This window comes from Tasmannia lanceolata, unplaced genomic scaffold (genome assembly GCF_043159265.1).
Source record: "Tasmannia lanceolata isolate RefF3 unplaced genomic scaffold, GAP_Taslan_0.1 ptg000006l, whole genome shotgun sequence".
Classification (NCBI taxonomy): domain Eukaryota; kingdom Viridiplantae; phylum Streptophyta; class Magnoliopsida; order Canellales; family Winteraceae; genus Tasmannia; species Tasmannia lanceolata.
The window spans coordinates 5,062,525-5,088,218 of NW_027518683.1; the positions used below are offsets into that span (position 1 = coordinate 5,062,525).

At 36.5% G+C, this 25,694-nt stretch overlaps 2 protein-coding genes across 13 annotated transcripts in view; both read right to left on the reverse strand.

Moving 5' to 3' along the window:
• The window catches only part of LOC143879388 (uncharacterized), a 29,005-nt gene extending 21,672 nt beyond the window's left edge, over positions 1-7,333 (reverse strand). For 7 of the 10 annotated variants that reach the window (XR_013251246.1, XR_013251251.1, XR_013251250.1 and 4 more), the window contains exons 1-3: positions 6,795-7,333; positions 5,618-5,773; positions 5,150-5,212 (exon numbers count right to left, since the gene is read on the reverse strand). The gene's annotated coding sequence lies outside the window, so the exon portion shown is untranslated. The remainder of the gene's footprint in view (positions 1-5,149; positions 5,213-5,617; positions 5,774-6,794) is intronic. The other 3 variants (XR_013251247.1, XR_013251244.1, XR_013251249.1) reach the window with 1 other exon arrangement.
• Positions 7,334-17,121: 9,788 nt separating this feature from the next.
• LOC143879386 (uncharacterized) overlaps positions 17,122-25,694 on the reverse strand; it is a 29,306-nt gene continuing 20,733 nt past the window's right edge. For 2 of the 3 annotated variants that reach the window (XR_013251242.1, XR_013251241.1), the window contains 3 exons: positions 18,030-18,089; positions 17,496-17,949; positions 17,122-17,376 (listed from right to left, as the gene is read on the reverse strand). Coding sequence is in view for 1 of the 3 variants with exons in the window: in XM_077381744.1 (XP_077237859.1) it covers positions 17,758-17,949; positions 18,030-18,089 (252 nt within the window). In the remaining 2 variants the exon portion in view is untranslated. The other variant, XM_077381744.1, reaches the window with a different exon arrangement.

The window sequence follows — 25,694 nt, forward strand, 5'->3', positions numbered from 1 at the left end:
GTATGAAAATCATACATTTAGTGAATAATGAAACTAAACAAAATAAAATACTCTAATTTTTTCATAATCTTAAATTCTAATTATTTTGCTTTTAAATTCTATTTTTAACTTCTATGAATGGCATCAAATTTTACATTATTTTTAGTTACTTTTTTATTTCATGATTTCAAGGGATATTTTTATAACTATTACAAATAGCAAATGTAATATAAACATAAAATTTAGGAAAAACAATTTAAAAAAAACTAATGATATTAAAAGTAAAAACGTAAAAACTTAACCAAACATAAAAGAAATATGATCTAGTTAACAAACATATTTCGTCTATGTTTGTTTGGTTAAGTCTTTTAGTCTTTAATTTTAATATTATTAGTTTAAGTATCAACTGCTTTTATTAAATTTTATTTCTTTATTATATTTGCTATCTTGTAATAATTGTTAAAACATCAAAAAAAATTATGAACTAAAAACATAACTAAAAAGAATGTAAAGTTTACACCATTCATAGAGGTTAGAAATAAAATTTAAAAGTTTAAAAATTAAAAATTAAAATTCTGAGAAAATTAAAAAAAAAATTATTTTGCCAATTTTCATTTTTTCATAATTTTAAATTTAAATTTTCTAAATTAAGTATCCTTTTTATGATACTTTTACATTTTTTATTTTCATGTTTAATTTGTATTCAAAATTTTATAACAATTTTTGGGTCTTCGTCTGTTACGCATTTGTGTTTTTTGTCTTATTTAATTGTAATTTTTATTAGAATTTTAACTATTTTTGTGCATCGTTTTCAGTTTTTCATACTTCTTACATTATTATAACTTTCAATATTATGCATCCCCTTTTTACTATACTTTTAATTTTTTTACTTTTGCAGTTTTGTTATTATTCATACTTTATAATAATTCTTGATATTAATATTTTATTGCTCGTTTGTGTTTTTTGCATTGTCACATAATCTCCTGAATGATCAAATAGAATGAAACACATAAGAAATATATTTAAAAGAAACAACCATTAATAACAGTCCAGAAAAAAACATAAAAAATCGTCAATAACCCCCCCCCCCCCTCCAATAAAACATAAGTTGAAACAGAATTGAAGAAATACATGTTAAAAACCTTCCAAGAAAACATAAAATGAATATATTATTAGTAGAACACAAAATATAAAAAAAACAAATCATTTAGAAAAAATTCTAGAAACATCGCAAAATCGAAGTGTGAATAAAATGAAATAGATTAAAATCGAAGTGTGAAGTGTAGTAAAACGAATGTAAAAGAAGAATAAAATTTTATAAGTACAAAAATACCAAACTCTCAAAATTTAAACTAATAAAATTAAAATCTGAAAAAAAAATAGGAAGATTCTAAAATTATTAAAAAAAATAAAATAGTAATTATAAACACAAAGCAACAAATGGTAATCAAAAAATAAAATTTAAAAGTACAAAAATAAGTAAAAAATTTAAATTGTTTTTTCAATGGTAATAGAAAATAAAATAATAGAGTAAAATTTTAAAGAAATAGATTAAACATAGAAAAAATATAAAACTAGTAAAAAAGGAAAAATTATGAATCTAATTGGGTTATAAAGAACCTTCCAAAATGAAAATAGAATATAATAACAATAATAAAGAAACATAAAGTAAAAGAAACACTTCAATATGAAAATATAAAAACACAAAATAATAACAACATAAAATTAAAAAATTAAAAACACTTAAGTATGAAAATATAAAAAACAAAATAAAACCATAACAAGTAACATAAGAGTAAAAACACTTAAACATGAAAATACCAAAAAAAAAAAAAGTATCAATAAATTTCAAATGTCATAAAAATAATAAAGAAACAATTAAAATTACTCTATAAAACAATAAAAACATAAAAGTAAAACTCTTAATCATGAAAATATCAATAGCAAAAAACTAACCAAAAGCAAAAAACTAACCAATAATTTCAAATGCAAAGAAGCACAAATAATAATAAACAATTAAAATACAAAATACAAAACACAAAAAATATTAAAATTACCATCAAAATGTTATAATTAGAGAAGATAAATTTAAAAGGTCTAAAAGCGTTATAATTAGATAAGATAAATTTAAAAAACAAAAGGAGTGACAAAATATAAAAAAGAAACCCAAAATTATTATAAAATTTGGAATACTAATAAAAAAACAACAAAATCAAAAGGTCTAAAAGCAACACAAGTATGCAGCAAATGCGAGTAATTAACCGTTTCACAATTAGTGAACTGAATTCTACACCTACCACACGAACTTGAATCATCACGTGGCTGCTAAAGCAAGCTATAAGCTTCACAAGGCCCTGAGGAAGCCAAGCGATTAATTATAAAAAAAACAGACCAAAAATTATTCTAAAATTTGGAATACTAATAAAAAAACTACAAATCAGAAAATCTAAAAGAATTGGAATTCAAAAAATATGAAAATCACATATTTAATAAATATTAAACAATAAAAAAATAAAGAAACTAGAAAAACAACAAATAATTAAATAAGTAACAAATGTAAATGAAAAATAAAATTCTAAAAGTAATAAATTGCAGGCACCGGCACCACAAAACCCTAAAAATTATAAAGTAAAATGTTACATTTAAAATAGTTAAAAATATAAACCATGTACCCTAAATTGCAGGCACCGGCACCACAAAACCCTAAAAATTATAAAGTAAAATGTTACATTTAAAATAGTTAAAAACATAAACCATGGACCTTTCTGTTGCACGACCCATCATCTCAAAGTAGTTGAGGGGGGAAATCAAAGAGAAAAAACAATTGGAGCATCTTATATGCAAAAATGTTTCTCATTGGCCTAATTTTTTGCAGGGATTAGAGTTGAGAAACTCCTACCTAGTTGACGGTAGTTCAATGAGTTGATTCAAATTACGAGGAATCAAGCCCAGCTAGTGGCATGATTTGAAATGGAATAGGTAGGGCATATCCGTTTACAGCATGGGTGAGATCAACATACAATGAGTTCAAATCCATGAGCATATTGCTCATTGGAATTACACTCGAGGAACTCCTGTCAATGAGTTGCTTCAGGTTACGAGGATTCAAGCCCAGCTAGTGGCATGATTCGAAATGGATTAGGTAGGGCATCCGTTTACGGCATGGGTGAGCCCAACATACAATGAGTTCAAATCCATGACCATATTGCTCATGGGAATTACAGTCGAGGAACTCCTGTCCACTCGATTGAACTACTTGACGGTAGTTCAATGAGTTGCTTCAAGTTACGAGGATTCAAGCCCAGCTAGAGGCATGATTTGAAATGGATTAGGTAGGGCATCCGTTTACATGGCATGGAGATCAGCATACAATGAGTTCAAATCCATGAGTTTATTTATTGCTCGTGGGAATTGCAGTCGAGAAACTCCTGTCCACTTGACGGTCAGGTAGGGAATCAACGTCGTCCTCAGGAAGCAGCAATTGCATATGAAATCCACTCGACCGAATAGGCTAGGCCATCAAAGTCATCCCATTCTCGGGCTAGTGGAATGATATGTAATATATCAGGTAGGGCATGGCATCTGTTTAGGGAAGGGGTGAAAGATCAACATAGACTGAATAAGATAGGCCATCGGGTTCCTCATCCCATGAGCATATCGCTCTATTAATAATATCTACTACGAATAGAAGGCCATCGGGTTCCTCATTCCATGAGCATATCGCTCTATCAATAATATCTATTACGAATAGAAGGCTCCTCCTTCCTATCACAGAAAGTATGTCTTTTGCCTAGCAACTTTAACTTTCCTTGGGATTGGGCCTGTAGCTCAATGGTTGAGCATCTGTTCCTCAACCTTGAGGTCTCAGGTTTGATCGCAGGTAACCTACAAAAAAAAATCTTAAACCACACACACACACACAACGAATAGTGATTACTACTGCAAGAAGTCAACCCTAGATACATTTTTTCACACATTTAGTTCTTGTACCAACAAACAAGCATGCAAATGCTAATGCTTATCAGGGTAGTCATTGTTAATGCTCTTCATTCTCAAACTAATAGCCTTTGTTTAATACGTTCAATTCTCAAACAAGAATTAAACGTTAAATTCTCAAACAAGCATGCAAATGTTAATTTTTACCGTGTTAGTCTCGATACCCCTATCAGTAAGCCTATACTAATAAGGGCGTGAGCTTTCAGCATGAATGCATCTTGCAGTATACCCCTCACAATGAATAGTGATTAGCACTGCAAGAAGTCAACCCTAGATACTTTTTTTCCGCCCATTTAGTTCTTGTACAAAAAACAAGCATGCAAATGGTAATGCTTATCAGGCTAGACATTACTCCTCATTCTCAAACTAATAGCTATAAATGTTTAATACGTTCAGTTCTAAAACAAGCATTAACCGCTCAGTTCTCAAACAAGCATGCAAATGTTAATGCTTAGTGTTGTTAGTCATTACTCCTCATTCTCAAACTAATAGCTATAAATGTTTAATACGTTCAGTTCTAAAACAAGCATTAACCACTCAGTTCTCAAACAAGCATGCAAATGTTAATGCTTAGTGTTGTTAGTCATTACTCATCATTCTCAACTAATAGCTATAAATGTTTAATAGGAACAGTTCACATCAGTGGCATTGAAATTCAGCGTGTTTTCATTGCTTCTCGTACTAAAGAGTAAATTATACCCACCTTTTGCTAATTATAACCAATTAGACTAATTACAAAAGTTTATAGCTTCAAATTGACATGTAAAATTGTAAATTAATAGAGATTATTCTAAACACAAGAGCGACCCAGTTGGCATCATCCAACTGGCAATGGCCTAAAACCCTAGCAAAGCATCCAAAGCTTAGCAGCCAAATGCCCAAATTTCATGGAGGTGACTTGGTGAATGGCATTGACTATAGTGATCATCATATCTTGTGTTTGTGCCTACAATTGGAGGAAAAAGTGAAAAACTATAAAACACCTCCAAAACCAATGCTATAAATGCCATTATGCTACTAAACAATATGGAACATACATTGGATCTTTACTAGTCTACCAGCATGCTAGAATATTCAAAGAGAAAAATATCATTCAAACAGCAAAAAATATCGTATTGGTACATGATCACCATCACTTGACATAGAGTGAAGGTTCAAAATAAAGAGAACATACTGCATGCCGTTTAAGAAAACATTCAGTTGACATCAGATGATAATGATCCCCAGATGGCACATCCTAGAAACAAAGGGCAGAGCAATCACCATGAAATTTCTTAACAGTAATTAAAACTAAACCTAAGAATGGAGTTTATGAAAAGGGAAATAATATCAGTAGAAGTATTACCATGTTATAATATTTCCACTAAAGCATTTTGTCTTTTAGTATTTAAAGAGCTGTCAAAATGTTACTACAGTTCCCAAAAAGCTCTCAAAACCCCGTTTAAAGAGAAAAGACAAGCTGGACTATGCAACTATTAAAACATGGTTGTGCTGATATCATTTTCCTTATGAAATTTACAAACGCATTACCATACAAGTTTCAAGTTTCAACAACCACATTACCAACGAAATAAAAGAAGCAATGATTGTGAAAATACCAATAAAAAACAACAGCAGTCAAAGAAGAATCTGATACTCTTACTTGAGTAGGAGTCAAAGAAGAATATTGCTTTACAGACCGGGCATTCTTGTGAATGTACATGAAGATGGAGCCATTTGTACACCCGAGGCAAGAAGATCTTTGGCGTGGGGTTAGCTTGCAGATTCACTAAGCCCACTGGCCATCTTCAAATTCCGTCTGAAAATCACATAAAACCATAATTAATAACAACGTCCAACTCAAAACCCTAATCAACAGAAAGAAAAATCAATTCATAAAGAAGAAAACAGCAAAATTTAAAAACTGGAGAACCAGACTAGCCTCTAGTTACAAGACCCAACTTAAGTGAAATAAAGATATATGAGAAACAGAAATCAGAGACCCAACACAACCAGGTTTGGAAGCCGTAATTTAGAATCGACACGATGAAAAACAAATTGAAACCCTAAACTAAAATCACATCAAATCATTTGCTATGGACCGATAAAATCCAAATAGGAAAAAAAAAAAAAAAACAATACATTTTCTACCTTCCATCAATCCAGAAACAAATCTAAGAAATCTAGGTTTGTTGTAGTAAGAACGAATCTAGACGATTATACTTGTAATATCTATCAAGAACATTTTCTTCCATCATTTCCAGGAAAAGAAAGCTTAAAACAGTCCTCGAATTACTTACCCAGGAACATAAAAAATAAAAAATAAAAAATCGAACCAATTTACGATAAAGATTATATAATTAGTCTCGAGAATGTAATTATAACACAGATTAGCCATGATTCAAAGAAAGAAGGAATCAAGAAAAGGCAACATCTATGCTGAGGAAACCCTAATTTCTGAAAGGGAATTAGGGTTAGGAAACCCTTTTTTTTTTTTTTGAATGGTTAAGAACCCTAATTCTAAAAGGGAATTAGAGATAAAGAGAAGTTACAATCTCCCTTTCAAAACTCAAAAACAGACAATTATACTCGAAATATCAATCAAGAAAGCTTAAAAAGTCTTAAAATTATTTACCCTAATTTAGGAGAAGATTATATGAAAAAAATAACAAATCAAAATTCGCAGCAATTTACAAGATAGATTATATAATAGGTCACAAAAAGAAATTGTAACACCGAATTAGCCAAGATTCAGGGAAAGTAGGAATCAAGAAAAAAAAGAAAATGTTCTGCAGAAACCCTAATTTCTACAAAGGGAATTAGAGAGAAAGAGAACCTACTTTGGCGAGACTAATGTAGAAGAAGAGCCGCTCGTGAATCCCGATTATTCTTGTGGGATTCAACTATTCTTGTGGCCATTTGCAAGAATCAAGATCCCCCAATCTCTACCCAGTATCCATGGAGAAATAAACCTTAAATCCAATTCGAACCTCATTGCTCAAAAACCCTAAAAACTTTTCACAATCGAAGCAGATCCCCCAAACTCAAGGGATTATTTGCTTTTGCTTGATCGCTCCCCTTTTCTGCCCAGGCGAAATAAAACTTAAATCCAATTCGAACCTCGTTGCCCAGAAGCCCTAAAAAGTTTTCAAAATCGAACCCTTCTCCGTATGTTTTTTGCAGAATTTATGCTCCAGGTAAAGCCCTCAACCACCCTCAACCAGATACCCTACAACCAAATCGGCTACAGCACAAAACTAGGACGATCGGCGAAGAATCGAGAATCGGAAAGGAATTAGGGTTTTGAATTTCAAATGGAGCGATGGGAAGATGGGATTGAGGCGGAGAGAGAGAGAGAGAGAGAGAGAGAGAGAGGGTCCAAAATGGAAATAGAAACTGCTTGGAGAGGGAGTGATATTTGTTTTGTGCCCCCACCTCCAACGGTCTAAAACTAGGCACGTGCTTAACGGTGGAAAATGGAAATAGAAACCACGTGGCGAGGGAGGAGCAATGTGTTGTACCCTCGTGTCTAACGGTCTAAACTATTTGTTTCCTGAGAAACTGCTTGCCCACCTTTTTTCACTTGTTTTTCCGGGAAAGCAAATCTGACCAAAATAGTGGGATTTGGTTTCCCACACTTGTGAGCAAAGAGAATTTTCCACATCATTTTTGGCAATTTCCATGTCATTATTTGACATTTTCCACCTAGGCTTATTACTTTCTTAGGAAAGCAAGTGAACACCAGAATTCTGTCTTGTCAAGGAAAAAAGAGGCTGTTTTTCAGGGATTTGCTTTCGCGGGAACGCAAGTGAACAGAGCCTAATGGATCTCTTTTATTAGGCTCTCTTTTGTATAACGTTCGACCTAATGGATCTCTTTTATTAGGCTCTCTTTTGTATAACGTTCCAAAAAATAACTGTTAGAGGAGCGTCTTAGGTGTAGAATTGTAGTTAGAGATGCAAAAGAAGTCTCTGCTTTAAAAAATTTCCAGGGAGAATAAATATTCCAAGGTTAGCTGATTTGTGTAATTTTTTTGAAAAGAAGTAAAATTCTTTTCTTTTTTTTGGGAAAAACAATTCCATAGAAAATGAGGAATCCAAACTCTGGAAAATATGTCTTTCATGAAAAATATTTCCCTACTTACTACAAACACCCAGAGAGAGAGAGAGAGAGAGAGAGACTTTCCTTGACAACAAAGAAAATTCTTTATTTTTGGAAAAAACAATTCTATGGAAAAGGAGCAAACCAAACACCAGAAAATATTTGTGTAAAGAAAAATATTTCCATACATCCAAGCAGCCCGAGAGAGTTTGGTGAGGGAGTGGGGGTCCTCTACTTTGTAATTTTTTCACGGTGAATAAATATTCCAATGTTAGCTGACTTGTAAATTTCTTGGAAAACAAGGAAAAATCTTTATTTTTGAAAAAAAAATCTTTATTTTTTTAATCTTTTCACTTTGAATAAATATTCCAATGTTAGCTGTTTTGTAATAATTTCCATGAAAATGGGGAAATTTTTTTTTTTTTTTTTGGAAAAAATAATTTCATGGGAATGAGAAAACCAAACACTGAAAAATTCATTTTCCATGAAAAAAAAGGAGGCCAGCAAGAAGTCAATAGAAAAAAAAAGATAAAAATCGAAAAGCAAGACGTGGATTCCTTGCCTAAATTGATATCACAAAATCCTCTAACAAAATGAAGGGCAATGATCAAGGAGAATAAACCCTAACAAAGAGCCATTATACGAGAAAAAAACCTTAAAATATTGAGACACGTCTAGGAGAGCCATTATACCATGATGCAATCTCCTGGTTAGAGTCATTAGGAATGAGAAGAGAAGAGAAATTTAGTGCAAAGGAAACTTATGTTTCTTGGAGAGTCATGGTTCCTCTTGATTTGAGCCACTAGGAGATCCGGTTGCCTCGAATCAACGTCTTTCCCCCTCTTTTCTATTTTCTTGTTGTTTATTTGTGTTACGGCCCAATTAGGCACGTAACAAGTGTTAATACTATCCAAAAGCTTAAGCTATTGTAGAAGACGTAAAGGTTAGGTGTTTTAAACTATTATTTCTCTGATTTCTCACCGTCCTTTCAATGACTAAAGCAGAGAATTAGAATAATTAATCATCTAATGGGTGATAGAACAAGTGTGCCCACTTATACTCTTACCCGCTCATATATTTCCTAGCTTCCATCGTATACATACCCAAAAAAATGGTGCGAGTCCAAATCCCAATCCTCAAATAAATAGTCATTTCTCACCATTTTTGCACTGAACCTCCCTGCCAACGTCAACACAGTCATTACAAGGAGGAAAACAAATGGTGTGCCACATTTTTCTAATTTCTGAACCACCCAGATTACAGGTTAGGATAATCCTTCCCAGAAGATTCTTGGAAGGAGGACTTACGTAAGATTAAGGACAAGAGCCAAAGAAGTTACCCTCGGTTTGTGATTTTACATTTGCACAAAAGAGAGAACTAACAAATTAAAACAATATTAGCTTTTAAATACTTTTAAGCAGTTTTTCTGATTAATGCCTTTTACTGTTTACATTCAATCTTGAGAGGGAAATTGAATTCAAATCAGATCGATTTAGCCCCACACGGCCTCTGCAACGATATAAATGGTTTGGATTATTGTACTGGTAGGTGTCAGATGTATTTTTGCCCCCCGGCCATGTTTGGAATGCAAATAAAACAGTTCTTACCAACTTTTCTCCTAGGCTCTGTTCACTTGCCTTCTTGAGAAAAGAAAGGAGAAGAAAGTAAGCCAAATTTTCCCGTGATTGGACATGATTTGACATTTTCCGCCGTTCACTTGTTTTCTCGGGAAAGCATAATTACACAAGTGGAAAATATAAATAATGACGTGGAAAACGAACTTTCTTGCACTTTCCTGAGAAAACCACTTTGCCTGCATACTTTCGTTTCCTTTCTCGGCCAAGTGAACAACGGAATTTTCTCACAAAATGAATTTTCTCACAGTTTCTTTTCCTGCTGCTAGAAAACAAGTGAACAGAGCCCTACGGTTTTTATTTTATTTTTTCTTATGTTATGTGGTTATGGGTTATTTAGGTCTCATTATAGATTGTAAGGTCCCTATAGATAAAACTTGAACTGCAGTGATACAAGTTTAGCATTTTCACGCCATTCAAAAAAAAAGAAAAAAGGTTAAGCATTTAAGTGTGAGGGAATGCTAGATTTACAGGTGCCCTTGCAAAAAAGGGGGCAAAGGGCGCCTTTATTGGTCAAATTTCATTACAGATGGCATGGAAAATTAAGATCATAACCGTATTTAATGGAATTTGACTGGTAGGGCAAGGGCGCCTGTGAATCTAGCATTCCTATTTAGCGTGGAACAAACAATGGGAAAGCAAAGAATACTGCAAAAAAAAAAAAAAAAAAAAATTAAACATTTCTAATAAAATTCAAAAATATTCCAAGGTTAGCTAGCTGATTTGTAAGTTCCTGGAAAATAAGAAATTTCTTTTATTCTTCGGAAAAATAATTTCATGGGAAATGAGACAACCAAACACTGGAAAATTCGTTTTCCATGAAAAATAACTCTCTACATCCACGCAGCCCTAGAGAGAACCAGAGAGAGATGGATTGTGTTGCAAGGGGAAGAGGAGTGTTACGAACCTAAATCAGTTCGTAACGGATTTGATCTTCTTAGAGGGAAGATCAGCCTCTTGACCCACTTCGAGGGAAGGGTCGTTCCTCCTTTCTGTGCAAAAACACAAATTTGGGGACAAATTTCTTCATTGAATTAAGAAAGGCTGCGTACAAGTTATTTATTAAAAATTCATAATCTAGATAAGCCTTATCTCTAAGACTCCTAACTAATTAAATAACTACAAAGCAAATTTCAAAATAACAAATATCTCAACTAACTTATTTTAGCCAAGGTGGGACCCAAATAAGCACGTAACATTCCTCCCCCCTTGAAATCAACCTTGTCCTCAAGGTTGAATCATTGGAGAAGATAATTTCTTCCGCCGGGGTCCCAAATCTTAGTGGGCATCATCTTCACGAAAAATATAGTTGAAATCAATGGTTGAAACAACTCCATCTTCCAACCGATCTCATTGTGTCGTTCATCAAAGATCCTTCGGTACGTGTTCTTGGAATAATTTAGATGATAACAAACGAATGGCCGTGGATGAGAGTCTTTTCGATTACGTAGGACAGATTGAGGGGAAGATGAACGGTGTATTCTTCGGTGATGACCTCTCTTTTGTATCTTCTTTGCCTTTTCTAATATCTGCTTTCTTTCTCTATTCTTCTTTTCTCCTCCTTTCTTATTTCGCCGTTTCTTCTTTTGAACTTTCTTTCATCTTCGCGCATTTCCTTGATCAACATGCTGATTTTGTCGAGGCTTTTCGCAAATCGCCGTTGCTCTTCTATCATTCTTGAAACAGAAACTTTCATCTTCTGAAAATCATTGCGCAGGGAATCTAAAATCTCCATTAATGTATCCATGGAGCAGGACCGGCTGCTCTGATACGAATTGTTACGAACCTAAATCGGTTCGTAACGGATTTGATCTTCTTAGAGGGAAGATCAGCCTCTTGACCCACTTCGAGGGAAGAGTCGTTCCTCCTTTCTGTGCAAAAACACAAATTTGGGGATAAATTTCTTCATTGAATAAAGAAAGGCTGCGTACAAGTTATTTATTAAAAATCCCTAATCTAGATAAGCCTTATTTCTAAGACTCCTAACTAATTCAATAACTACAAAGCAAATTTCAAAATAACAAATATCTCAACTAACTTATTTCAGCCAAGGTGGGACCCAAATAAGCACGTAACAAGGAGCACCCTGCACGCCCCGTTCCCGCCCGGCTCTCTCTCTCTCTGGGCCCTTTTTTTTTTACCGCTTGAATATTTGTTGTAATCTTCCATTGAAGAAATTCTCTTGTAAATCTGGTTTTATATGTTCACAGATTCAATATTCGAATGAAATCTCACATCTCCTCCATGATTTCCCATTTTCATTCTCTTGTAATTTCTATTCTCTAGTTGTGATTCATACACTAAACCCCCTGTTATATGCATTTTATTGCCAATTTGTTTATGAAAGCTCTTATTTCCACTTCCACAGCTTCATTACCAACTTATTTAAACATAGATAACACTGGGCCATTTGGATACTTTGATTTCATGGTAGCCAAACGTGCCCTTAGGTAAATTTTTCTCTAAATCGGGAACAAAGAAATGATCATAGCCATTTTCTTGGATTTATTAGTATTAGTTCTATCAAAAAGCGATTAATAAGGAAAATTAAAGAGAATGCCCTTTTGTTTCGGCTTCTTATAGGGGTTGTTCATAATTTTAAATGATTCTCAACAGATATTGAGTGATTTGATGATTAATTTTAAATTCAATTTTGAGTTCAATAATCAGTTCTGGACTCAAAATCGATTCTTAAAATAATAAAAAAATGAACAGGGCCTTATCGTACTCGACATTGCGTTTGATTTTGAGTCTAATAAGCAGCTTTGGAGTAATAGTCGATTTTCAAAATAAAAAACAGAGGCAAAAGTAAATGTATCACACCCATAACTCGGTGTGGCCGTTTCAAATGACACCATCTCTCAAATAGAGAGAGAGAGAGAGTTTTGGAGACAACTAGGGTTCTTATTTTATCTATGGCGGTGGGTTGACAACCACTTATTTTATCTATGGTGGTGGGTTGACAACCACTTATTTTTACAATGATGATCCATTGATTTGAGCCACTAGGAGGTCCGGTTGCCTCGAATCAACCTCTTTCCCCCTCTTTTCTATTTTCTTTTTGTTTATTTGTGTTGCGTCCCAATTAGGCACGTAACTGTAGACACCACATTTTGATCGAACCCTTATTACTTGGTTTGATTAGAAAACCCTATCAAATAGGTGAGTTAGAGTCCCATATTGCACTCTAAGGTAGGTTAGGATCCCAAGAAGGTCCTTGCAAAATTTTGTCAAAATATGAGCAAAAATGCCTAATAAGAGGGCGAAGAAGGCGTTAGCCCAAGCCCATCATTAGGGGGACTTACTAGGATATGGTAGTACCCCCTATCTTCTTCTTCCCTCTTCTTTAGGTGGAGAGTGTTCATTCTTTTAGATGTCTTTTGAATCTTAGATATCCCTTTCTTTTTAAGGGGGATGAAGGAGTTATCCTAAGCCCATTTTTAGGGGACTTGCTCGGTCCTAGTAGCGCTCCCCTCTTTACCTAGTAGACTAACCTAGTCTTTTAGACACCCTTAAATATTAGAACCCTTATCATTGCAAGGGCAATGAAATAGTCATCTAGAGCCCCCACTAGGAGACACACTATGTCTCAATAAGGCGATTCTCTTTTAGAGACAGGCCTTGTCGTTTAGAGCTTATCCCTTAGGCGATTTTCTTGGTTTTCACAACAATAGTGTATATTCCTTTTGCTTTAACCAAGCAACCATTCCAGTGCAACCCAGCGAACACTAAGGGGCCGTTTGGATACGCGGATTTTAGAAATCAGGTTTTTAGTTTGAAATTAGTGTAAAAGAGGGTTCATGATCAGGCTGTTGTGTGTTGTCCTGGCAGCGTTTCTTGGATTTTAAACAAGAAAATCAGGTTTTAAAAATCTCTCATACAACCTGAGATTTCTAAAACCAGAAAAATGGGAGGATCTTCTACTCTCATGCTGATGGAAAGAAGGGAGAGAAGTCAAAATGAGTCAAAAACGACGGCTGGTCCGCTTCTTCTCTTGTCTTAAGCCCTCTTTTCTAACCCTCTTTTACACTGTTTTCAAACTAAAAACCTGGTTTCTAAAATCTGAGTAAGATACTCGGATTTTAAAATCTTGGATTTCTTCAAAATTGTAGATGGGAGACAAGAGAAAAAGTCCTTGTTTCTCTTTAGAATCTTGGATTTTAAATAAGAAAACCAAGTTTCAGAAATCTCAAGTTCAATCTGTCCCCCGTCTTGAGATTTCTAAAACCTAGAAATATGGAAGGATCTCCTATTCTCTTTCTAAAATCTTGGCCCCCCTCTTTTGGGTTTAGCCATTGCATGTGGATTTTGCTATCAAGTAGGTTTGAACCCAAGTATTTGCTCTGATACCATAGGCAACAACCAGTTACTCCAAAAGCTTAAGCTACTGGAGAAGACGTAAATGTTAGGTGTTTTAAACTATTATTTCTCTGATTTCTCACCCCATTCAATGACTAAAGCAGAGAATTAGAATCATTAATCATCTAATGGGTCATAGAACAAGTGTGCCCACTTATACTCTTTCTTTTTTTTGAAATGGCACCACTTATACTCTTACCCACTCATATATTTCCAGCTTCCATCGTATACATACCCAAAAAAATGGTGCGAGTCCAAATCCCAATCCTCAAATAAATAGTCATTTCTCACCATTTTTGCACTGCACCTCCCTAATCCTCAAATAAATAGTCATTTCTCACCATTTTTGCACTGCACCTCCCTGCCAACGTCAACACAGTCATTACAAGGAGGAAAACAACTGGTGTGCCCCATTTTTCTAATTTCTGAACCACCCAGATTACAGGTTAGGATAATCCTTCCCAGAAGATTCTTGGAAGGAGGACTTACGTAAGATTATGGACAAGAGCAAAAGAAGTTACCCTCGGTTTGTGATTTTGCATTTGCACAAAAGAGAGAACTAACAAATTAAAACAATATTAGCTTTTAAATTCTTTTAAGCAGTTTTTCTGATTAAGGTCTTTTATGGTGTGTATATTCAATCTTGAGACTAAAGAGTAAATTTAGCCCCACAAGGCCTCTTCAGCCATCAAAATCGATCCTTACGTGTAAATAGAGAAATTATATGATGTGGGAGCATGAAGTCTGGTACTTTTTTTAAAAAATGCAGTGGGGACCACTTCATAGGATGATGCAAACCATTAATTTGTTGGACAACAACGTAATTAGGCTGTAACCCGAAGATCATTTCCATATAATAATCCTAGCCCTCCGACCTACAGAGGTACTGCACATTATAGAAGCCTCTCTATAGGCTGGAGGGTTAGGATCATACTATAGAGTTGATTTATGGGATACAACCTACTCACATCATGGGCCAAAAGATAAATGGTTTGGATTATTGTCAAAGTAGGCATATGATGTAATTTTAGATTGAATAAATCCCAGAGATTTGCTACCCTGCATGTATATAACTCTCTTATTGGGGATGTTCTTTGGGGATATAAAGCAAGGATAAAATAAAACCAGGCCTGCTTTTTCGCTGTTTTTCAGCGGCTTTGCATCCTCTCCTCACTTATGCCTTCTCAATTCTCTCCCTCCCTCACCCTCATCCATCTCCCACCATGGAAAAAACTTTCATGGCGGCCAAGCATCCAACCAGTGGCCTACAAGCAGATCATTAGAACAAAGATGAGGACAGTTCACATTTGATGGGTAAATAGGAAAGTTAGGAATGCTCCTCTGGTGCAGTATTTGGACCATAGCCTGTTCAAAGTGGAGCCTACCAGATAGATAAGTATGCAGGTCGTGGGCCAGTACTCCTCTGTACAATATCAAAGTTCAGAAGTCTGACCTTCTCTCCCATCGTTTATCTTCATATCTTAACCTTCTCTGTTTCCAAATCCACCATTACACATATTGAATATAATGCTTTACCAGTAAAGTTTCCATTCCAGAAAACTACCCTTCAGCTTTCACCTCAAAACCCATGGATTGTTTAGTATTTATTCTAAGGTGATGAGTAGTCAACTTGCAGGAATTATAAATCTAGAACGGGGTCCTCCTTTGCGTTGGTATCAACTGGAATACGAGTGTAATCATAATCATCAAACTTGTAATCCTCATCAAGATCTGCCACAGTTGTATTGTTACCATCATAGTGAAAGGCATCAAACCAAAAGCTCGGGCTATCTTGATCATGCGACCAACCTTCCTCTGAGCTTTGGCACTAATGCAGGTCTGCACAAACGAAAACAGAAACAACTGAAGAAAGATAATCTCTTAAGACATTCGAGCCTCAGTTATTGTTTTGTGCTCACCTGGCTTCTTTTGATCATAATCCCAGGTTCCGTAAGAAAATTGGCAAGGAACCTAACATTCTGCATGAAATATCTACAGTAAGATGATGGCAAAATTTACTTGAATATTTTGTAGAAAAGAACATGGATGACCAAGATCTAATCACAGTCCAATTATGATAAAACAATGACAAGTTCTGGGGTCTAACCTATCCATCACTTGTTAAAAAGGCCAAAGACTGACTGTGATGAGATGTGAGGACCTTCAAGACAGTGACAGATATACATTGTAGGGTGGGGCATAAAATATCCATCACCTGCTGCGCCATATGCCTTGTGCCTTTAGTAGAAGAAACGGCGGATCACATTTTCATTCATTGTAGGATGGCCCAAGAGATTTGGTCCTTTGTCCTAAACTTTTTTGATAAAACAATGACGAGTTCTGGGGTCTAACATATCTATCACCTGTTAAAAAGGTCAAAGATGGTGACTGTGATGAGATGTGAGGACCTGCAAGACAGTGACGGATATACATTGTAGGGTGGGGCCTAAAATATTCATCACCTGCTGCGCCATGTACCTTAAGCTATTGGAGAAGGAGTTAAGGTTAGGTGTTTTAAACTATTATTTCTGTGATTTCTCGCTGTCCATTCAATGACTAAAGCAGAGAATTAGAATCATTAATCATCGAATGGGTCATAGAAATGGTGCGAGTCCAAATCCCAATCCTCAAATAAATAGTCATTTCACACCATTTTTGCACTGCACCTCCCTGCCAACGTCAACACACTCATTACAAGGAGGAAAACAAATGGTGTGCCACATTTTTCTAATTTCTGAACCACCCAGATTACAGGTTAGGATAATCGTTCCCAGAAGATTCTTGGAAGGAGAACTTACGTAAGATTAAGGACAAGAGCCAAAGAAGTTACCCTCGGTTTGTGATTTTGCATTTGCACAAAAGAATGCAGTGGGGACCACTTCATAGGATGATCCAAACCATTAATTTGTTGGACAACAACGTAATTAGGCTGTAACCCGAAGAATATTTCCATATAATAATCCTAGCCCTCCGATCTACAGAGGTACTGCACATTATAGAAGCCTCTCTATAGGCTGGAGGGTTAGGATCATACTATGGAGTTGATCCTAAATGGTTTGGATTATTGCAAAAGTAGGCATATGAAGTATTTTAGATTGAATAAATCCCAGGGATTTGCTACCCTGCATATATAGAATTCTCTTATTGGGGATGTTCTTTGGGGATATAAAGCAAGGATAAAATAAAACCAGGCCTGCTTTTTCGCTGTTTTTCAGTAGCTTCGCATCCTCTCCTCACTTATGCCTTCTCAATTCTCTCCCTCCCCCACCCTCATCCATCTCCCACCATGGAAAAAACTTTCATGGCGGCCAAGCATCCAACCAGTGGCCTACAAGCACATCATTAGAACAAAGATGAGGACAGTTCACATTTGATGGTAAATAGGAAAGTTAGGAATGCTCCTCTGGTGCAGTATTTGTACCATAGCCTGTTCAAAGTGGAGCCTACCAGATAGATAAGTATGAAGGTGGTGGGCCAGTACTCCTCTGTACAATATCAAAGTTCAGAAGTCTGACCTTCTCTCCCATCTTTTATCTTCATATCTTAACCTTCTCTGTTTCCAAATCCACCATTACACATATTGAATATAATGCTTTACCAGTAAAGTTTCCATTCCAGAAAACTACCCTTCAGCTTTCACCTCAAAACCCATGGATTGTTTAGTATTTATTCTCAGGTGATGAGTTGTCAACTTGCAGGAATTATAAATCTAGAACGGGGTCCTCCTTTGCGTTGGTATCAACTGGAATACGATTGTAATTATAATCATCAAACTTGTAATCCTCATCAAGATCTTCCACAGTTGTATTGTTACCATCATAGTGAAAGGCATCAAACCAAAAGCTCGGGCTATCTTGATCATGCGACCAACCTTCCTCTGAGCTTTGGCACTAATGCGGGTCTGCACAAACGAAAACAGAAACAACTGAAGAAAGATAATCTCTTAAGACATTCGAGCCTCAGTTATTGTTTTGTGCTCACCTGGCTTCTTTTGATGCTAATCCCGGGTTCCGTAAGAAAATTGGCAAGGAACCTAACATTCTGCATGAAATATCTTATACAGTAAGATGATGGAAAATTTACTTGAATAATTTGTAGAAAAGAACAAGGATGTTCAAGGATCTAATCACAGTCCAATCATGATAAAACAATCACAAGTTCTGGGGTCTAACCTATCCATCACCTGTTAAAAAGGCCAAAGACTGACTGTGATGAGATGTGAGGACCTTCAAGAAGGTGACGGATATACATTGTAGGGTGGGGCCTAAAATATCCATCACCTGCTGCGCCATGTGCCTTGTGCCTTTTGTGGGTAGTGGGTTATGGAAGTGGGCAACGAAATTAGTGATGTGGCACACATTTGTGCTTGTATTTAAGTTCTTTGATTCAATGAAATGAGAAGAGAAGAGAAATTTACAGCAAAGGAAACTTATGTTTCTTGGAGAGTCATGGTTCCTCTTGATTTGAGCCACTAGGAGATCCGGTTACCTCGAATCAACCTCTTTCCCCCTCTTTTCTATTTTCTTTTTGTTTATTTGTGTTACGGCCCAATTAGGCACGTAACAAGTGTTAATACTCGGCCCAATTAGGCATGTAACAAGTGTTAATACTCTGAAACAACCAGTTACTCCATTTGGAGAAGGCGTTATTTAATCTTTTGTACTTTAACGCTCCCCTCACATGTGGCCCCTCTTTTTTAGGGTTAGCCTACACGTGACATATGTGGCTCCTCTTTTGGGTTTAGCCATTGCATGTGAATTTTGCTATTAAGTAGGTTTGAACCCAGGTATTTGCTTTGATACCATATGCAACAACCAGTTACTCCAAAAGCTTAAGCTATTGGAGAAGGCGTAAAGGTTAGGTGTTTTAAACTATTATTTCTGTGATTTCTCGCCGTCCATTCAATGACTAAAGCAGAGAATTAGAATCATTAATCATCGAATGGGTCATAGAAATGGTGCGAGTCCAAATCCCAATCCTCAAATAAATAGTCAGTGGCAGTGCGGAAAATAGTTTTAAGAATTATTTTCAGTGTATGTGTTGTAGTTGCAAAGAAGTTATTAGGTAGTTACTTATGTAAGGTTGTGGGTGTTAGTTGCATTATGTGTCATGTTAGTGGTTAGAGTTTGTGGGTAGTGGGTTATGGAAGTGGGCAACGAAGTTAGTGATGTGGCACACATTTGTGCTTGTATTTAAGTTCTTTGATTCAATGAAATGAGAAGAGAAGAGAAATTTACAGCAAAGGAAACTTATGTTTCTTGGAGAGTCATGGTTCCTCTTGATTTGAGTCACTAGAAGATCCGGTTGCCTCGAATCAACCTCTTTCCCCTTCTTTTCTATTTTCTTTTTGTTTATTTGTGTTACGGCCCAATTAGGCACGTAACAAGTGTTAATACTCGGCCCAATTAGGCACGTAACAAGTGTTAATACTCTGAAACAACCAGTTACTCCATTTGGAGAAGGCGTTATTTAATTTGTACTTTAACGCTCCCCTCACATGTGGCCCCTCTTTTTTAGGGTTGGCCTACACGTGACATATGTGGCTCCTCTTTTGGGTTTAGCCATTGCATGTGAATTTTGCTATTAAGTAGGTTTGAACCTAGGTATTTGCTTTGATACCATATGCAACAACCAGTTACTCCAAAAGCTTAAGCTATTGGAGAAGGCGTAAAGGTTAGGTGTTTTAAACTATTATTTCTGTGATTTCTCGCGCGTCCATTCAATGACTAAAGCAGAGAATTAGAATCATTAATCATCGAATGGGTCATAGAAATGGTGCGAGTCCAAATCCCAATCCTCAAATAAATAGTCATTTCTCACCATTTTTGCACTGCACCTCCCTGCCAACGTCAACACACTCATTACAAGGAGGAAAACAAATGGTGTGCCACATTTTTCTAATTTCTGAACCACCCAGATTACAGGTTAGGATAATCCTTCCCAGAAGATTCTTGGAAGGAGGACTTACGTAAGATTAAGGACAAGAGCCAAAGAAGTTACCCTCGGTTTGTGATTTTACATTTGCACAAAAGAGAGAACTAACAAATTAAAACAATATTAGCTTTTAAATACTTTTAAGCAGTTTTTCTGATTAATGCCTTTTACTGTTTACATTCAATCTTGAGAGGGAAATTGAATTCAAATCAGATCGATTTAGCCCCACACGGCCTTTGCAACGATATAAATGGTTTGGATTATTGTACTGGTAGGTGTCAGATGTATTTTTGCCCCCCGGCCATGATAAAACAATGACAAGTTCTGGGGTCTAACCTATCCATCACCTATTAAAAAGGTCAAAGACGGGGACTGTGATGAGATGTGACGACCTTCAAGACAGTGACGGATATACATTGTACGGTGGGGCCTAAAATATCCATCACCTGCTGCGCCATGTGCCTTTAGTAGAAGAAACGGCGGACAACATTTTCATTCGTAGGATGGCCCAAGAGATTTGGTCCTTTGTCCTAAACTTTTTTGGCACAGCATGGTTTTCCCAGACCATATTACAAATCTATTTGGGGAATGAACTTTTGCCCCTTTGGGCCACGGAGGGGCCAGATTTTGTGGTCCTTGGCCCTTATCACTTCACTTTGGGCTATATGGGAAAGAAAGGAATAGGGGGTCTTCAAAGGATCGGCTAAGAAGAGTTGCTCTATTCAACAAGAAGTTTTATCATCGATTGTGCACTGGGTGGGCCGAAGTCCTCCCAAACTTTAGAGCTATGCCTGAATCCACAATTAGACTACTTTAAGTACGGGTGTGCATGAGTAGGATCATGACCACCAACAACAAGTTTTATCATCGATTGTGCACTGGGCCGAAGTCCTCCCAAACTTTAGAGCTACGCCTGAATCCACAATTAGACTACTTTTAGTAGAGATGTGCATGAGCAGGATCATGTCCACCAACAACAAGTTTTATAATCGACTGTGCACTGGGCCGAAGTCCTCCCAAACTTTAGAGCTATGCCTGAATCCACAATTAGACTACTTTCAGTATAGGTCTGCATGAGCAGGATCATGTCCACTAAACCTACCCCTCGAAGTGGTTGCCCCTTTCTACTGGGTTGGTTAAGTTGTACTTTGACAGATCCCATATTGGGAACCCATGCCTGTCGAGCGTGAGGAGTCTTACTCACAACAAGGATGGTGCCACCAAGTGGGTTTTTTTCGGCCCACTAGGTCGAACAGATGCTAACGGGTTAGAAGTACATGCCTTGCTAGCTGGGATTCGCATGGCGGATTACAGGGACCTTGACGCAATCCCTTGGATGAAGCAGGGGGTGCACTATCAATGGAGATCTGCCAATGTGATCAAAGAGATTTTGGATTGATATCGAGGGTTATCCAATGACTTTCCAACATGTAGGGCACTTTGCCAATAGTGATGTTGATTAGTTTTGCCCGCTATACTCAACTCAACTCAACAAGGCCTTTGTCCCAAACTAGTTGGGGTCGGCCAAATGAATCCTTCAGAAAAATTTCATGAAGAATGTGAAAGGAATCTATCCGGCTCTAATCCTGGTTCTTGTTGGGTTCTTCTACGTGGATCGTTTTCTTCCATTCTATCCTATCCAAGGTCATGTTCTCTGTTATGTTCCTAGCTATCAAGTCTTTCCTCACTGTTTCTACCCAAGTTGTTTTCGGTCTGCCGCTACCTCTTTTTACTCCATCAATTTCGCACGAGTCGCCTCTTCTCACCGGAGCATCCAAAGGCCTACGTTGGATATGCCCAAACCATCTTAAGTGGTGCTCTCTCATCTTCTTCTCAATTGGTGCCACCCCCACCTTTTTATGAATGTCTTCATTTTTAATTCTATCTAACCTTGTGTGGCCGCACAACCATCTAAGCATTCGCATCTCCGCTACACTCATCTTATGCACATGTTGCTTCTTGGTGGCCCAACATTCTGAGTCGTACAGCATGGCTGGCCTCACAGCTGTCTTATAGAACTTTCCCTTCAACTTGTGGTAGGGATTTTACTGTCGCAAAGAACTCCTGAGGCAAGCTTCCACTTCAACCAACTTGCACTTATTCTATGGTTAACATCCTCTTCAATCTCTTCTTCCTCATGTAGCATTGAACCAAGATAGCGAAAGATATCCCTCGCTTAGGTACCTCCTGTCTAGTCATATTTACTACATCCTCATCCCGCCTCCTTACATTACTAAAGTCGCATTCCATATATTCTGTCTTAGTCCTACTCAGTCTAAAAGCTTTGGATTCCAAAGTAGTTCTCCATAACTCTAACTTAGTATTTACTCCTACGATTAATACTATGTCATCTGCAAATAACATACACCACAGCACCTCATCCTAGAAACCCTTCCGTAAGCTTATCCATAACTAGTGTAAAAAGATAAGGGCTTAGAGCTGATCCTTGGTGCAATCCTACTGTGATTGGAAACTCACTAGACATGCCATCCGTGGTTCTGACACTAGTTACTGCTCCATCGTACATATCCTTAATCACATCAACATATTTAGTATGCACATTTTTCCTTTCAAGAACCCACCACATAACATTCCTGGTAACCCTATCATACGCTTTCTCCAAATCAATGAAAACCATACGAAGGTCCTTTTTATTTTCTCTAAATCTCTCCATTAACCGCCTAATTAAAATAGCTTCCATAGTCGATCGTCCGGGCATGAAGCCAAACTGATTCTCTGATACCTTAGTCTCTTCTCTTAATCTATGCGCAATTACCCTCTCCCAAAGCTTCATGGTGTGACTCATTAGCTTGATTCTCCGGTAATTGATGCAACTCTGAATATCCCCTTTATTCTTATAAATAGGTACTAATGTACTCTTCCTCCACTCATCAGGCATCTTCTTAATCTTCAAAATAGTGTTAAATAATCTAGTTAACCAAACCAAACCCACATCTCCAAGTCTAGAGACTTTTGATCCCTCGAGTTTTGATACTTTTGTTTTTTCCTATTTTTTGCTTGGCTTGTTTTCGACCATCCCGGTCCCCCAGCATTTGCCCTCTTTATTTACTGAAACATTAAAAAAAAAATTAATTGCTAATAAACTTAGATGACTAAACTGACATGTATGTGCCAAATTGCAATTTCTTCACAGACTTATCTCAAAACTAACTTGCTAAAATGCTAATGGGACAGCAAAAGGAAAATAAAAAACTATGAACTCGTGAAAAGTAAACAAGTGCATATGCTTAAATCAGCGATTTCTTCATATTGTCAAAATGTAGGCAATACTGCAATAGATAACATCAAAGTGCAGTCCTTTAGACGGCTATCCATTCAAGCTGCAATGACAGTAAAAAAAATCTACATAATGGGCACCACATCATATGGACTCCATGCCACCATAAAGGAGAAGTTATGGGGGAGCCCAGGAAACCATTGCTATAATGTGAGACACTAGAACCCCTTGTCTTTGAATGAGAGGAATCATAGAAATTCATTCCTTGGATTTTCAAACCCCAGCCAACAATGAAATGCCTGATTTCTTCATATTGTCAAAATATAGGCAATACTGCAATAGATAACATCAAAGTGCAGTCCTTTAGACGGCTATCCATTCAAGCTGCAATGACAGTAAACAAAATCTACATAATGGGTGCCACACCATATGCACTCCATGCCACCATAAATGAGATGTTATGGGTGAGCCCAGGAAACCATTGCTATAATGTGAGACACTAGAACCCCTTGTCTTTGAATGAGAAGAATCATAGAAATTCATTCCTTGGATTTTCAAACCCCAGCCAACAGTGAAATGCCTGGTTCCACATCATTAGGGGTGTTCATTATTCGGTTCGGTTTTTTTTTTGGAAATTCGGTTATTCGGTTTCGGTTTCGGTTTTCGGTTATCTCAAAAAAAAAAAACACCAGGTTAACCGAATAGCCGAAATTATGGATGAAAACCATTTTTTTCCAAAAAAAAGTGCTATATGTGCACTCCGTAGGATGATCAAGACTGTCCATTTGATTGATTACAACTTAATTAGGTTGTGCTCAAAAATTCATTTCGATCGGATGATCCTAGCCCTCCGATCCAAATCGAGATTTTCCTTTTTTCCCTCCTTTTCTCCCACAATACGGTTATTCGGTTATAACCGAATTGTTAATCGGTTTGGTTTCGGTTCAATTTTTAGGAATTTCGGTCGGTTTCGGTTACCAAAATTATTTCGGTTATCAAATTTCGGTTTATTAGGTTCGGTTATAACCTGGTGTTGCTTAGTCCACTCTCTCTCTCTCTCTTAAATGAATCTTGTATTGTTCTTCTTCTTCTTCTTCTTCTTCTTCTTCTCTCTGTCTCTGTCTCTGTCTCTCTCTCTCTCTCTCTCTCTCTCTCTCTCTGTCTCTCTTAATGGTAATGAACCTGGTGTTGCTTAGTCCCTTTTCATATATCAGAGAACTCCATAAGCTACGTTGCCATGTACCTATATTGTAAGAATGATCACAATGCACTACTTTGTGCACTCCCGGTAAATCTTTGGGAAGGCCCAAAAGACACACTGAAGAGACCTAAACTGAAATATCAAATTGGTGAAGGTGTTTTATGGGTTAAGGAAGTCCCAAGGTCATTGTTAGAAACTTGGTTGGAGTGATTTTTAACTAGAGCTGCAATCTTGCTCCTTTTAAACATCTTAAGCATTCCAATTCTTGGATTTTATTAGTAGCACCCTCTCCCCTACTCACAAGTTGCACCAAAACGGCTCCTGCTCCAACTTTGTACAATTGATGTTTGAAAATTTTTAGACAATTAGTATCGATGAAGAACAATTCCGATAAGGTTCATTTGATAATTCATTATTAATAAAGACAAACCTCAACAAGCGTTGTCATCTCACTATGTTAACGGCTAATTAATTAGTGGTTATGATAACTCGGGATTAATTCTCATTTCTCATTCAACTTCAAAAAATGATTATGCATAGAGATCATGATGAACTGAGATATTTTTTTGGGAATGGAGGCCTCACAAAACTCTTTCATTTTTTACCCAAAATAAATTGGTCTTACATCTCACTTGACAAATTGTAAACCTACTAGCACACATTGGAGCTCAATGTTAATACAGTTCATATGATAGTTGACTTTTACAAATGCAACATCTCATCACAAGTTACTTCGTGGGTTGGTATACCAGACTATGCTATGTCCAAATAGTACTCATGCAGTCCACACACGATCATGATTAATTGTTGTTCATTGCATTATCTAGTGCAGAAGACAAATGCCGATTCACATCAATTACATTGAGTTACCGTATGGATCAAATGACTACTTAGAACTTTGAGCATTCATCTTAATTTCCTACTCCATGGAACGATAATACTAGTCAAGCAAGTGTGCATCCATTTTGGTCTTTCAAATGATAAGCATATAGAGGTCGATTGCCCCTCATCTAGGAAAAGTTACAGCTTACAAGCAAGATTGTAACATTCCCATGTCCACCACCATGCAAATTGCAAATGACTACTCAGAACTTTGAGCATTCATCTTAATTTCCTACTCCATGGAACGATAATACTAGTCAAGCAAGAGTGCATCCATTTTGGTCTTTCAAATGTATAAGCATATAGAGGTCGATTGCCCCTCATCTAGGAAAAGCTACAGCTTACAAGCAGGATTGTAACATTCTCATGTCCACCACCATGCAAATTGCAC